Source organism: Salvia hispanica, chromosome 5 (assembly GCF_029641045.1).
Source record: "Salvia hispanica isolate PSC_SH4W2 chromosome 5, Shi_PSC_v1, whole genome shotgun sequence".
NCBI lineage: Eukaryota > Viridiplantae > Streptophyta > Magnoliopsida > Lamiales > Lamiaceae > Salvia > Salvia hispanica.
Window position 1 is genome coordinate 24,045,619 of NC_142696.1, and position 15,221 is coordinate 24,060,839.

A 15,221-nucleotide genomic window follows, 5' to 3' on the forward strand; every position below is an offset into this window, starting at 1 on the left:
AAGTTTTGCCTCACATGAAGTGGGACGGAGGGAATATATAAATAGGAGACTCACATTCTGCTAATTTTTTTCATTCATTTTCTTCACATTTCTTAAACCCGTGCTAAGTCAAACATAGACAACATTTTGCGACCGGAGGAGTATATGACTCATTAAACAGACATCCAATCCCATTTGTGGCATCGTACACATAAACCATATTTTCTCAATATTAAATAGCTAGTTTCCTTTGTATATATACGATGTTGAGAATCAAAAGCATATAAAAAGTTATAGCCTACATTGATAAGAACACACATTTTATTTGCAAGGAAAATCCCAAAACAGATAGTTAAAATTATAACCACGCGTGATAAGAAACATCATATAACTGAAATTAGATAAACAACATGAAAATTAGTACTATACTATATCCAGAGCTTCCTCCACTCCAATCTTAGCAGCCCTCTCCACATCCAAACTCTGGAAGCTTACGCTGTTGCACAATTTCAAGTATCGTTTTAGTGTCACCAAGAAGAATTGCTGCTCGCCTCACACTCTCTTCCATTTCTTTGATGTTGTTCGTGTGACACTTCAATGTTATGACCTGCACTAGATTGGTGAGGCACGCTGCTAGTATATCCGAGATTTGGATGGATATACTCTCAAATAGCGCATCATCATCTAGGTGCTCATCATATCGCAATGGTAGCAAGATCGTTTTAGAAATCCTGTACATTGAGTTAGCAGCTATAACTCTAGCAAGCCAGTTTAGAGGGTTCTGCTTTAGATCATCTTATTTCCAACCATAAATTCTTCTACCATCTTTTCTGCATTATAAGAAAGTGATCGAAGTTCCGTGCTCTTCAAATCGGTCTTATCCCATTTTCTGTACTTTTCAACTCCATCCCAAAATTCACCTGCTGCTTTTCTGATGCTTTTTAACAATCCAGTTGTCTAGAGTTTCCTCGATAAGCTCCAATATGGGCAGCCCTTGACGAATAGAATCCTATAACTGGTTAACCTTCTCATCAGCAATGTTGGTAAGAGCAACTGAAATGGCTGTCGAAGTCACCACGAGCAGAGCCCAGCATTTTGGAGGTTCTGGAATGTGCAAACCTCGAAGTCTTCCGTTGTCAAACTGTGCCACTCCAACGAAGCTTGAAGATTTCTTTAGAAGTAGCATCAGATGCTCCTTGGGCTGCTTTTTTTGGCCTACTTTTATCAGCTTATCCGCCTCATTGCAGATGTTCTTGAGGATTTTAGAAGGCAATTCTGGCTCACCTTCAAGTAGAAGTACATATTTCTTAAAATCCACTTGTGCTCCTTCCCTTGCCTCTAAAGCAGGTCTTTTGTTCTTGCAGCTGCAGAAACACAAGAAAACTGCACGACCAAATTTAGCAGAGAGGAACAAAACTAGTTTGGCAGCCAAAACAAAGAGGATCTGAACACCGATGAAGAAATTCAGAATAATTCTTAGTGCACCACGAAGAAGCTTCTTGCATGCGTGGTTTTGTACTTGAAAAGGAAGTGATCCGTCTCTCCATTATACCAGCATCCAAGTCCAGTACTTGCCAACCTTGACTTCATCTCTGAAGCTCCTTCGTTCCGTCTGAGATATCTTGAACCACAAAGCAGCAAACCATCTCATCAGAGGAGCAATAATTCCAATTACCACTCCAACACACTCAATGTTCATAATCTAGCTGACGGACCAGTCACAGTTTGAAGTACCAGACCAAAAATAATTGTGGGTTTTCCAACTCGCAACCGAAACTACAGGACTATTTCTAATCCGAGCTATTAACAAAAACAGAGCCACAAAAAGACACAAGAGGGCCTGAAATATGAGAAATGGCAGAAGTTGCAAGAACTAACTGAGAACTATTAGTTTGAGCCATCACCCAATACCCTTTCACCATATTTTCGACATCACCAACACTAAACCTTCCCCAGTACTGTACTTGTCTAGCCAAAACTGCACAATGAATTTCATCATACTTCAATCCTATGTCTATTCTAGCTCCAGCAACCATCAACGACATACAACATAAAATCACAAGGAAGAAGAGCATGAAGGCAACATATGTAGCCTGTTGGGGTAGCAACACATATAACACATACGGAAAGCCACACATCTGAACAAGATGAATGCATACATTTTCAGCAATAGTGATGACAAGAATGCCTAAAGCTGCCATGTTTAGTAAAATCTCATTATTATCCATGCCACCCAAAGATGTCATGAAATTACTCATAGCAGTCGGCATCAAAACGAGGCTGCTAATCCTTGTGAAATTAACATTGATGGTTTTTTCCAAGTTTGTTAAATCTACGGGTAGTTTCATGGCCACTGCTAAGAGTGTGAGGGAGAAAGCGTTAAGAGAGATATACTTACAGGGAAGCCAATACTTTTTGCTTCTGAAGCCACTGAAAGCATCGGCCGCCATTGCAAGTGTGCTGCAATGTACATGCCTATCCACGGCATTGTTGAATCAAGTGATGCTTGCACTTGGTCCAGATATTCCGTCCCAATTGGTGTTTCGGAAGAAGCCATGAGCTAGAAAGCTAACTCTGTTGATTCGATTTCTACTTCTCTTTCTTTCCGTTCCCTGAGCCTGAACTTTATATAGTAGTAATTCACATTTAATCAATAGTCTTTCTATTAGTGTTGTCCACTATTGGTTATGATATGAAGGGGCCAGGGGGATCATATCCATTCTCTTTTCTTTTGAAAAAAGTGGATGCCTTTAAAATGCTAGCTAGATGTGGAACAAGCAACGTGCATGTCGCAGTTATTTTATCTCAATCAACCACGACCTGTCTTTTCTATCTTCACTTTTATCTTTTTTATTCTTTTCTTTTCATTGTATGATTTACGTACTTGCGCTAACTAAATACCGTTGGAAATAATAGAAAAATATGAATGTCACTAAAATTTTGGAGAGAATGGTATAACATGCATGTATCAATGAGCTGACTTTTGTTGATGAAATGGGAAGATTACCTACAGTTTCATTTTTTATATTAGTCTCATAAAAATCAAGTTCAGTGTCAATAATAAAATTTTAAGATAGAGATATAAAGAGAAGTTATGGATGAACAAGACGGTGTGATATGAATGCAATATTCAGATTTATATAAAAAATTCTGAGCACCAAATTTCTTAAAGAGAGGTGAGCTGTAATACCCAAAAAATAAGTCTAAGGGCACGCGCAACACAGCCCTAAGCTGGCTCGGTGGGCGAGCCAGCGTTGCGGGTGGCCCGTCTCGGCAAGGCGCTGATGCACTATTTATTAGTACTAAAAATATCTACAGTTTACTGGGTAGATCTAGTATAAACTAAAGGTAGATCTAGTATAACTAAAGGTCAGTTCCAGGATTTCGAATACAGGGAATAAAATTGCAACTGACTATCATATACTAAGCATCATATATACTATTTAGAGACACGATGTTTTGGATTTGATTAATTAAACTAGACAAAATAAAAATAAAAAATCCGACCTCTTTAACTAATTTTTTTTAATTCGGAAGATTCGAAAATGAAAAAAAAAATATTGGACACTTCCCGAAAAAAGAAAAAAAACTAGCCGCTTTTTGCCCATTTTTCATATTTTTATTTTTTTATCATTCAATTCATCCTAATTTTCATCTATAGTTACCCAATTCATATATAACCATTGTTACTAAAACGGATTTTGACGAGCGAGAGTTACTGAACATAAAGGCTATGAGTATTATACGCTTACTTATCGTTGTTCAAGAACATGATCTCTGACACTAATGAAGCGGAGTGGGCAAGGGTCAAGCTTCTTTTGAACATAATTTTCTTTCACCATTAAACTCAAACTAATGGATCCTAACTTGATTAAGAATTACTCCTCCCTCCATCCCGCTACAAGTGAGGCGTTCCAACTCGGACGTTGTTTTGCAAATATGATACTAATAAATAGTTAGAGTAGAGATAAAGTAAAGTAAGTAAAGTAATATTCTATATCCGACTCTCTTTTATATTATTCTCTCTTATTTTATTTTCTCTTCATTTTAACTATTTATTATCATATTTGCAAAATAACGGCAAAAAAGACACGCCTCATCTGTAATGGGACCGAGGGAGTACAAGTAAGTTTACATTCTAGTCAAATAAGGATTATGTTTAATTTTACTCTTCCCGCAGTTGAACACTTGTTAGAGAATCATATATCTAGAATAATCTAAACAATCACCTAATTTTACTTCTCATGATTTTAATAGTGTAAAATACTATACTTCTGAATAAGATGTAGGCGATAGAGTTAAGGGCCCAATACCATGATAGTTTCTGGGCCGAATTTTAAGGCCCAGCTAGAGAGTTTGAATGGGAAATGGACGTCTGCATGTACGAGCGTTGGTCTTGCTATTAATTTAGTTTAAGTTTGTCTTTTGATTATTTTATTAATTAGTAATTTGTTAGTTGTTGTCTCCGACTCGATTTCCTTCTTAGATTAAATTTACCTTTATATAGCTTTTTCATATAGGATTAGGGTTAATTTGTTTCATCGTTAAGCAAAAGCATATAAAAAGTTATAACAAACATCGATAAGAACACACATTTTATTTTACAACTGAAATCCCAAAACAAATAAAAATTATAACCACACATGATAAAAAAAACATCATATAACTGAAAATAAATAAATTACATGAAAATTAGTACTATACTATATGATCCTGTGCCATGGATGCCCTCCACTCGTCAATCTTAGCAGCTTTCTCCACATCCAAACTCGGAAGCTCACGCTGCTGCAGAATTTCAAGAATCTCCTTGCTTTCACCAAGAAGAATTGCAGCTCGCCTCACTCTTTCTTCCCTTTCTCTGATGTCCTCTCTATGACACTTCAACGTTATGACTTGCGCTAGATTGGTGAGGCATGCGGCTAATATATCCGAGATTGTGATGGATATACTCTCAACTAGCTCATCACCACCTTGGTTCTCGCCATCTCCCATTCCCAGCAAGATCGTCTGAGTAATCCTGTACAGTGAGTTAGCTGTTATAACTCTAATAGGCCAGTTTAGAGGGTTCTGTATTAGAAATGGGCCACTCACCCCTTAAAAGGCCTCATAAGGGGGAGGGTTATCCACACTTATATAGAGAAGCTAGGATCATCACCAAGCCGATGTGGGACAAGATATTAGAATTTTAACACGCCCCCTCACGTGTGGGCCGGAATGACACATCGGACTTCCATCACGTGGGTAGGCAAGAGAAGAGATAAAGAGATAAACCATCATCGACTTGGGCCCTGCTCTGATACCATATTAAAAATGGGCCACTCACCCCTTAAAAGGCCTCATAAGGGGGAGGGTTATCCACACTTATATAGAGAAGCTAGGATCATCACCAAGTCGATGTGAGACAATGATTTGAAGAATTTAACATTCTGCATTAGAATATCACTCTTTTGAGGCATAAAATTTGTCACAATCTTTTTAGCAATGGTAGAAAGGTTTTGAACTGTTTCCTTGTGTGTTGCTCCTCTCACTCTCGTGCTCTCCAAATCCATCTCATCCCATTTTTTGTACATTTCAACACCTTCCCAAACCACAACTGCTACTTTTCTGATGCTTTCTAACTCTCCGGATCTGTCTAGAGTTTCCTCAATAAGTTTCGCAATGGGCAAGCCCTCACTAATGCAAACCATTAACTGGTTAGCCTTCTCGTCTGCAAAGTTGAGAAGAGCAAGTGAAATGGCTGTCAAAGTCACCACGGGCATAGACCAGCAATTTGGAGGTTCTAGAGAATGCAAACTTGGGATTTCTCTGCTGTCAAAGTCACCACGGGCATAGACCAGCAATTTGGAGGTTCTAGAGAATGCAAACTTGGGATTTCTCTGCTGTCAAATCGTCCCACCCCGTTGAAGTTTGAAGATTTGTTTAGAAATTGGATCAGATCCTTGGGCTGCTTTTTTTGGCCTACTTTTATCAGCTTATCCGCCTCGTTGCAGATGTTCTTAAGGATTATAGAAGGCAATTGTGGCTCACCTTCAAGTAGAATAACATATTGGTTAAAACCAACATGTGCTCCCACTGAAACAGGTCTTTTATTCTTGCAGAAACACAAGAAGACTGTTCTAACAAATATAGCAGGGAGGAACAGAACTAGTTTGGCAGCCAATACAAAGAGAATCTGAACCCCTATGAAGAAATTCAGTAAAAATCTTATAGCATTTCGAAGCAACTTCCTGCAAGCGCGGTTTTGAAGTTGAAAAGGAAGTGATCCGTCTCTCCACTCGACTAGCCTCCAAGTCCAGTACTTGTCCACCTAGACATCATCTCTTAAGCTCTTTCGTTCCGTCTCAGAAATCTCGAACCAAAAAACAACGAACCATCTCAACAGAGGAGCAATAGTTCCCATTGCCACTCCAATAATCTGAATGATAAAAATCCATACTACGGACCAGCTATGATCCGAACCATGAATCTCTAAATTTTTTATGAGACCAGCATCGTAGATTCATACTGAATAAGGAATTTTTTAATCCAAACTTCTGCGAAAAATAGAGCTGTGAAAACACACAAGAGTCCTGAAATAGAAGAAATGGCAGACCTTGCAAGAACAAACTGAGGGCTGCTAGTTGCAGCCATCACCCAATACGCTTTTACCATATTTTCAAGTTCAACACTACTAAATCTTCGATTTGTGACCTATTTGGGCATTTCATTATACTTCAATCCTATGTATCTTTTGGCTCCTGGAACCATCAACGATACAGAACATAACGTCACAAGGAAGAGGAGCATGAAGGCAGCAAATGCAATCTGTTGGGACTGAATCACAGATGACATAGGTCCAGAGCTAAGGATCTCAACAATATGAATGATGACATTTCCAGCAATAGTGATGACTAGAATGCCTAAAGCTGCCATATTTAGTTCAATATCGTTATTCTCCATAGAACCCAATGATGTCATGAAATTATTCATAGCAGTCGACATCAAAACAAGGCTGCTAATCCTTGCAAATATGTCAATGGCGGTCATTTCCAAGCTTGTTAGATCTACGGGTAGTTTCATGGCTACTGCTAAGAGTGTGAGGGAGAAAGCGTTGAGAGTGAAATACTTACACGGGAGCCAATACTTTTTGCTTCGGAAGCCAATGAAAGCATCGGCTGCCATTGCAAGTGTGCAGACTGCAGAAGCTGCTGCAATATACATGCCTATCCATGGCATTGTTGAATCAAGTGAATGTTGCACCTCTTTAACTAAATCTTGTTCTGGGGGTGTAGCCATGAGCTCGAAAGCCAACTCTATCGTTTTGATTTCTACTTCTTTTTGATTTTGCTTGTTATCTAGCCATTTACCAACTTGCTATTTCAATGAAAATCATATACCTTTTTCTTTATTCCTTTAAAATGGTAGTGTTAATGACTCTCATCTTTGATGCCTTTAAAATGCTAGGTCTAGAACATGCAACGTGTATTGAATAAAACACTACTGCAATCAAGAATAACTTTTCTCCATTTCTTTGTTGTGCAGTAAAATATGTTCTCGAATATTAGTCCCATGTTGGTAAATAAAATAAGACATATACCATGTAAAACAATAAAATATAGACACACGTTGAAAATTATAGGAACATGTTAGAGAAAAAATATTTTTCTATTACTGTACAAAGCACCTATAAATATTACTGTACAAGAGACTAGTACTGATGTGGGATTTGGAAACAGATAAGCATAAAATTGTTATTACACTATTATTTCATTGCCACTTGATGCAAAAACAGATGCCAAAGGAATTTCAACATCCAACACCATGGATGTCCTCCACTCGTCAATCTTAGCAGCTTTCTCCGCATCCAAACTCGGAAGCTCACGCTGCTGCAGAATTTCAAGAATCTTTTTGCTCTCACCAAGAAGAATCGCTGCTCGCCTCACACTTTCTTCCCTTTCTTTGATGTTGTTTCTGCGACACTTTAATGTTATGACCTGCACTAGATTGGTGAGGCACGCTGCAAGTATATCCGAGATGGTAATGGATATACTCTCAAATAGCTCATCACCACCTTGGTTCTCGCCGTCTCCCATTCCTAGCAAGATCGTCTGAGTAATCCTGTACATTGAGTTAGCAGCTATAATTCTAGCAGGCCAGTTTAAAGGGTTCTGCATTAGAATATCTCTTGTTTTAGTCACAAATTTCCTCACAGTCTTCTCTGCAATGTTAGAGAGCTTTTGCAGTGTTTCCTTGTGCGTTGCGCCTCTTAGTCTCGTGCTCTTCAAATCCGTGCCATCCCATTTTTTGTACAATTCAACGCCATCCCAAACCACAACCGCTGCTTTTCTAATGCTTTCAAACTCTCCGGTTATGTCTAGTGTTTCCTCGATAAGCTTCACGATAGGCAAGCCCTCGCTGATACAGACCAATAACTGGCTGGCATTCTCATCATCAATGCTGAGAAGAGCAACTGAAATGGCTGTTAAAGTCACCACAGGCAGAGACCAGCAATTCGGAGGCTCTTGAGAATGCAAGCTTGGGATTTCGCTGCTGTCGAATCGTCCCACTCCATCGAAGCTTAAAGATTTCTTTAGAAGTTGGATCAGATTCTCGGGCCGCCTTTTTTCGCCTACTTTTATCTGCCTATCCGCCTCGTTGCAGATGTTGTTGAGGATTTTATAAGGCAACTGCGGCTCACCTTCAAGTAGAATAACATATTGCCTAAAATCCACCTGTGTTTCATCACTTGATTCGGATATAGGCACTAAAACAGGACTTTCATCCTTGCAAAAACAAAAGAAAACTGCACTACCAAATCTAGCAGAGATGAACAGAACTAGTTTGCTAGCTAAAACAAACAGAACCTGAACTCGAATGCAGAAATTCATAACGAATCTTACAGCATCACGAAGCAACTTCCTGCATACGCGATTTTGAACTTGAAACGGAAGTGATCTGTCTCTCCACTCTACCAGCCTCCAAGTCCAGTACTTGTCAACCTTGAGTTCGTCTCTGAAGCTCCTTCGCTCCGTCTCAGAAATCTTGAACCACGAAGCAGCAAACCATCTCAACAGAGGAGCAATACTTCCAATCGCCACTCCCACAGACTGAATGTTTAAAATCCAGCCAACGGACCAGGCATAGTTTGAAGCAAGAAACACAACATCATTGTTCGTATCAAGACTATCTTCTACAAGCCGAGCCCCTAGAGTTTCGAGGCTATTTTTCCCAAACCGAGCTTCTACCAAAACTAGAGCAGTGAGAAGACACATAAGTCCAGAAATAGAAGAAACGGCAGACCTTGCTAGAACAAACTGAGGGCAGCTAGTTTGAGCCATCACCCAATACCCTTTCACCATATTTTCAACTTCAACACTACTAAACCTTCCCCACTCCACTTGTCTATTCGAAACTAATTCTTGCATTTCATCATACTTCAATCCTATGTATCTCTTAGCTCCCGGAACCATCAACGACATACAACATAGCGTCACAAGAAAGAGGAGCATGATGACAGAAGAGGTTACCTGCTGTGGCAGCACGAAATACAACACGGATCCAGAGCTACGCATCTGAATCGTATGAATGACTATATTTACAGCAACAGTGAGGACTAGAATGCCTAAAGCTGCCATGTTCGGTACAATCTCATTACTCTCCATGGATCCCAAAGATGTCATGAAATTACTCATGCTACATGACATCAAAACAAGGCTGCTCATCCTCGCAAATCTATGATCAAAGCTGAGGTCCAGGCTCGTTAAATCCACGGGCAGCTTCATGGCAACTGTCAGCAGTACGAGGGAGAAAGCGTTGAGGGAAAAATACTTACACGGGAGCCAATACTTTCTGCCTCGGAAGCCAATGAAAGCATCGGCCGCCATTGCAAGTGTGCACACAGCAGAGGCTGCTGCAATATACATGCCAATCCATGGCATGGTTGAGTCAAGTGAAGCTTGCACTTTTTTTAGAAGTTGTGAGGGTGAATCCATGAGCTCGAAAGCTAGCTCTATCGATTCGATTTCTACTTCTCTTTGGTTTTGATTGTACGGTTGTACCACACATTATTCTTATTCATATTCACCAACTTGTGCTGTTTCAATCAAAAGAGTACCAAGACTTTGTCTATTAACAAAAGTCATCTATGAAAAATTAATTTTTCAATGAAAGGACGATGTTTTTTTCAAAGATCGGTGGCATTCTTTAGTTCATTATTCCTAGTTCTTGGTCAAGAACAATTTTTTCTCAATTTCTTTGGTTTTGCCTTTGTGGTGAAGGAGGAAACTTTCACCAAGTTACACTCCCATTATTGTGGAATGCATATAAAGCTATGTCAATATAAATAAGAGTACATACCAATTCAGGTCCTAAACATACGACCAGAATACGAATTTGATAACAAATAAAAATATCACCGAAGTAGTCCTTATTTTAATGGTTCCGTCAAAAAGCTAACGGAACCGTCAAAAAAGGACCACTCCTACAAGGATTTTATTTGTTATGAAATTTTCCAAAAATTGTGTTTTGTACCAAATTCGTGTTTTGATCATATGTTTTGGACCAATATAGTTATTTACTCTGTAAATAACTATAATTACACATTTTCAATAAAATAATTGACATAACAAGTTCAGTTCAAGAAATCAATTCACCAACTAATACACAAAATCATGATTAATAATTCAACTTCAGAAATGCTGCATGGTTTCCACCAAATTAGCTAAAATACAATTCACATGATTTGCATTCTATTGAATTAAATTTTGAAGATAAAAGAAGAAGAAAAAACACCTCTAATTTTATAGAAACTTCCATCTGGCTCGAATCTAACTGAACCGGACCCGAGCCCAAACCCGGACTACGCAGCTTCTGACCCGACCCGCCGACAATCATTGAAAACCTTCAGAGTCAAGCAATGCATCCTGCTAAAGACCACTCCTTTTTATTTTATTTTGTTTTATTTTTTGGGAAAATTGAGCTGTGGTTGACGAGTTCATGCGTCTATGGCAATGCTTTGATCGGTGAAGGATAATTGGATTTAAAATTACCGTAATGGGCATGGAAGCCGGTTTGAAATCAGCTTCGAGATCGAGGGTAATTTGGTGATTTTTCACGAACGATGGATTTTCCAATTTTCAAGTGGCTGGAAACCGTTTTAGAAGATGGAAGGAAGGAAAGAAGCTGACACGTCATCAATTCGGTTATTTTCAGTTTAATCACCTTCAAGTTTTGTACGTGGAAGTCGCGTTTCTAGAAGACTATTAACGCCTAATGTTTAATTTCTTCGAGAATTTAAACGACTTTGAACGCCTAGTGTTTCTTTGCTTCGAGAGTTTATAATGCCAATGTTAAGTAATTTTAGACCAAATTTTTTATAGAAAATTATATGAGATGCCTAATGTTATAAAATGAATATAAACTCGAGTTGCGAGTAGTTTGCAAGTCTCCATCTTTCTAATTTTTTGGTTTTGTTTTATGAATACTGAATTAAGTACTAGTAGTATATGTTATAGGAATTTAATTAAATAAAAAATAATTTTAAAACATAAACTTTCTTTCCAGTTTTTAAATCCTGAAGATGTATGTTGATTCATCACTTTATTGAATAAATTATTTATCGTTTTGCATTTGAATCGAGGGAAAGGAGCACAAGTGGATTTTAGGCAATAAGTTCTTCTACTTGCAGGTGAGCCACAGTTGCCTTCGTAGATAATCAAAGAACACAAATATCAGGCTTAATATTATTATTTACTCCATTTATCTAATATTAATAGGCCTTAAGGCTTTAATTTGGAACAAATATCAATAATTTATTTTATACTTCGCCAGTCCATATAAAATAAAATATTCATAAAAATAAAAACGTCATTCTCTCTCCATGTAACACACTAAATAATACTACAAAAATCATGTGATTGAAAAATAAATAATTCACTTTGCATGATACGGAGGGAGTAACAAAATAAAATTGTGTATTGAAAGAAAAAATGATTCGCTTTGAATGAAACGAAAGGGAGTAAAAATATAGGAGAATGGTGACTACTTCAATTGCACTTAATTTTTTTTATTGTTAAATAAACATTATATCCGCCTAGATAGATATAGCGCCTTGGTAGTGGATAATACTGATTTTAATGAAAATTAGGTAAAGTAAGAATATTTATAGAAAAAAAATGACTGAAATACTATTTTTGGTAGATGTAATAATGAAAAAATAAAATTATTTTTAACTTTCATGTTAGAGATAGTAAAAAATTTAAAAAATTGTAACACGATAGACTCAAACCAAAAATTTTTGGACGTGCATATTATTCACTTTATCACTAAGTCAATATAGACCCATTCAATTTCACTTATTAAGATTGCATATGATGAGGCTAACCGTTATGGGCTAAAAAACTGACCTGTTAGAGCCACTGCTGCAATCCTTCAATGATTCTATATAGTCATGTTTAGTGGTCTCCTTAAATTAAGCAATTCTATTTAAAAAGTCAATAACTACAGTTTAAATGAAGTTAGGTAATCCTTATGCGGCAAGATGCAATCCTTATTGCACGGTGTTCCCTCACCCATTTATTATTGTTGAAATTTTTGTTGTTACTAGGCTGAGCTGGCACGTGGGGGACACAGTAAGAAGAAATCCATGCCTTGAATAAGACTGATGAAAATGAAATGGGGCGGCAGCATCAGCTCAGCCACGCGTCTCACGTGCCTTCCCATTATTAATTGCCCTGTTGACGCCCTCGTGATTCAATCACTCTTGCCGTCGCCGCCACCTAGGCCGTGGCACGGGAAGAGAGCCTCTTCCGGTTAACGGTTCGAGCAAGAGATGTGCGTTAAAAATTGAACGGGCGATTCGGCCTGAAATTGGACAGTTAAGAATTGGTTCGAAACCGTTGGCAATGGTTTTGGGCCGGACCTGTAATGGTTAAGTAATGTAACCGAAGACGCCTAGTTTTGGCGGGATGTATGGAGCCTCGTCCAATGGTGCAATTGTACAATGTTTGTTGGGCTAGAGGGTTGAAAAATTGTTGAAATCGGCTTTACTATGTAAAATCGATGGTTTTAGACAATTGAATTTTTTCACTGAAATCGTCGATTTCCCTAGAATACTGACCGATTTTTTAGTTTGATTTGAATACTATATCTGGTGTTGCCGGTTTTAGTTGAACTAGAGCTCCTAGTGCTCGGAATATCTGTGGTAGTGCTCGCAGAATGCTATTCTATCTTTACCAAGCATTTTTGGCCTTATGCAAACTACTTTTGTTGTTGGCTCACGGTTTGGTTCCGATTCCACCTCTAGGATAATCGGGCTGGTGGCATCTCTACTTCAAACGAACCAATGCTGTGAAATTACTACAATACCCCTTGGATGGTTGAGTGCAATTTCTTTTTATCCTTTAATGTCAAAGATATTGTGAAGACGATTTTACACTCAAAGTTGCCAAAATATGTTCAGTTTTAAGTTTTAACTCCAAAAATTCAATAAAAGGCCTATGAGATGCCTTTCCAAAATAGACTACTCAATAATGGCTTATATAAATATATAATGCTGATAGTTTAGCATTATAGTTGTATTATATATATGAGTGCATAATGACAAGATAGTAGCATGTATATTTCTCTTGAATTTTTTATATTCATGCGTTGATAAGTTGTATTCAATTATGAAAAACAAGTATATTGATATGGGACACAAAATAACTAGAGATATCTAGCAAACTATACGTTATTGAACTGATATTTCACCAAAAACTTGTACCAATCTTCTTATGCATTCAACTCTTCGACATAACATGTTATAGTCACATTTTCCTGTCAACTATATAATTGTGACGAACTTTTTTTTTTTTTAATTTGTAATTTTTTTTTTCATATTTCGAAAATGAAAAGCAATATTGGCCGTTAGCTATTTGCCTTCGATTAAAACGAGCTATCTTTATTAAATCACATGAGATCAGAAAAAATTGGTGGACAAAGAAACAGCCTTGCAACTTCTCATCACATTGTGTTTCACGACTTTTCTTTTCCCTTTTTCTCAATTATCTATGAAACCAATCTTGCTATTTTATCTCAAAATAATAGAACACTATTGCAACAACATATCCACTTTTATTAAATGGATTAAATATCCGCCTTGGATATTTGTAGAAATTAGGGGGGGAAAATTAATGCAAATTTGGCACCTGCATTCTTTCTTCTTTTATTTTTATCCTTTTTTTTTTTTTGAATTTTCCCTTTATTTAAAAAAAGGGGGGCAGAACGCAGTAATTTTTTTATTATGGTGATGGGACTTGGAGCAAAGAGGCAATTAAAATACACTAGACCAACAGTAAAAATCAAAATTCTAAACAAATAAAATCAAAATGCAAAAAGAAAATAATTATTTATAAGTGAATCGACTATTTATGATTCAATCGATCAGACTATTTAATGAATTCTTTAAAAGGCAAAAAAACATTTAGAACAAGTAATTACGTACGTTAATAAATTTAAATCTGCATACAATAGGAAAAATATCTGGCAACTTAAAATAAAGGTGCATAATAGGTCTAATCGATTGAATTATAAATTAATTAACATAATTACCCTTTTGAAGCATTCATTAATTAGGTGCATAACCTTTTTACAAGTAAATCGACGTAGTTATGAATTTATGATTGATCAAACCACAATTCATTAAATAAAGTTGAAAATGGGTATTTACGTTAAAATACACAAATTTTTACTCAATTTCAATTTTGTATACGAGTTAAAAATTATACTCCAACTATACAAATTAAATAATTTTACTATCATTTACTCCATCGGTCCGTCATTAGGAGTCCCATTTATGGGCGCTACGAGTTTTAAGAAATGATAAGAAAAGTGGGTGGAAAAACGTTAATGGAATAAGAGTCGCACTTGTGTATATTGATTTTAAATGAATGTGAGTGGAGTGAGTTAGTGGAAGGTGAGACCTTATTACCATTTATGGTAAAAAAGTGAACCGGGACTCCTATTCACGGACGAACTAAAATGGAAAAACGAAACTCCTATTCGCAGACAGAGGGAGTAGTACATAAACTATTGAAATTATGTTAACATTTCAAACATCTCCTCATAATTAACACTAATTAAGAGGTTATTGATATAATTGCTTAATATTTTTGATAGATCTTCACAAATTTAGACCCATTTACCTCACAAAAAATGCAAATAATTATGAATAAATTACGGTTACAAATTGACAAATCAACCATCAATTCCTATTTTCTCCACCA

At 37.1% G+C, this 15,221-nt stretch overlaps 2 protein-coding genes and 1 long non-coding RNA gene across 6 annotated transcripts; all 3 read right to left on the reverse strand.

Moving 5' to 3' along the window:
* Nucleotides 1-282: 282 nt before the first annotated feature.
* Nucleotides 283-2,673, reverse strand: LOC148926481 (uncharacterized). Its single transcript, XR_016130473.1, has 2 exons — nucleotides 2,378-2,673; nucleotides 283-1,600 (listed from the first exon to the last, which is right to left on the reverse strand). It is a non-coding gene; the product is annotated as an uncharacterized LOC148926481 (long non-coding RNA).
* A 2,004-nt stretch (nucleotides 2,674-4,677) lies between these two features.
* On the reverse strand, nucleotides 4,678-6,630 carry LOC148926482 (uncharacterized). Its single transcript, XM_089059145.1, has 4 exons — nucleotides 6,572-6,630; nucleotides 5,942-6,206; nucleotides 5,367-5,858; nucleotides 4,678-5,046 (listed from the first exon to the last, which is right to left on the reverse strand). The coding sequence occupies exons 1-4, from the start codon at nucleotides 6,628-6,630 to the stop codon at nucleotides 4,678-4,680; spliced, it is 1,185 nt and encodes a 394-aa protein (XP_088915271.1).
* Nucleotides 6,631-7,604: 974 nt separating this feature from the next.
* LOC125187288 (uncharacterized) lies at nucleotides 7,605-11,142 on the reverse strand. Of its 4 annotated transcripts, none has more exons than XM_089059728.1 (2): nucleotides 9,486-11,142; nucleotides 7,605-9,065 (listed from the first exon to the last, which is right to left on the reverse strand). In XM_089059728.1, exons 1-2 carry the CDS (start codon nucleotides 9,948-9,950, stop codon nucleotides 7,713-7,715), a joined length of 1,818 nt encoding a protein of 605 aa, XP_088915854.1. In that variant the 5' UTR covers nucleotides 9,951-11,142; the 3' UTR covers nucleotides 7,605-7,712. The 4 variants fall into 4 exon arrangements, with proteins under 4 accessions (XP_088915854.1, XP_088915853.1, XP_047939799.2 ...); XM_089059727.1 differs by having other exon boundaries at nucleotides 7,605-8,690; nucleotides 8,859-11,141; XM_048083842.2 differs by having other exon boundaries at nucleotides 7,605-9,745; nucleotides 10,750-11,140.
* Nucleotides 11,143-15,221: the final 4,079 nt, after the last annotated feature.

Bases quoted from the DNA above. Each gene is read 5' to 3' on its own strand.
- LOC148926482 (XM_089059145.1), bottom strand. From the start codon at position 6,630: ATGGTAAAAGCGTATTGGGTGATGGCTGCAACTAGCAGCCCTCAGTTT. The intron at 5,859-5,941 runs GTAGGCCAAAAA...ACGATTTGACAG, and splicing joins AGGCGGATAAGCTGATAAAA to CAGAGAAATCCCAAGTTTGC. The intron at 5,047-5,366 runs GTGATGATCCTA...TTTCTAATACAG, and splicing joins CATTGTCTCACATCGACTTG to AACCCTCTAAACTGGCCTAT.
- LOC125187288 (XM_089059726.1), bottom strand. From the start codon at position 9,950: ATGGATTCACCCTCACAACTTCTAAAAAAAGTGCAAGCTTCACTTGAC.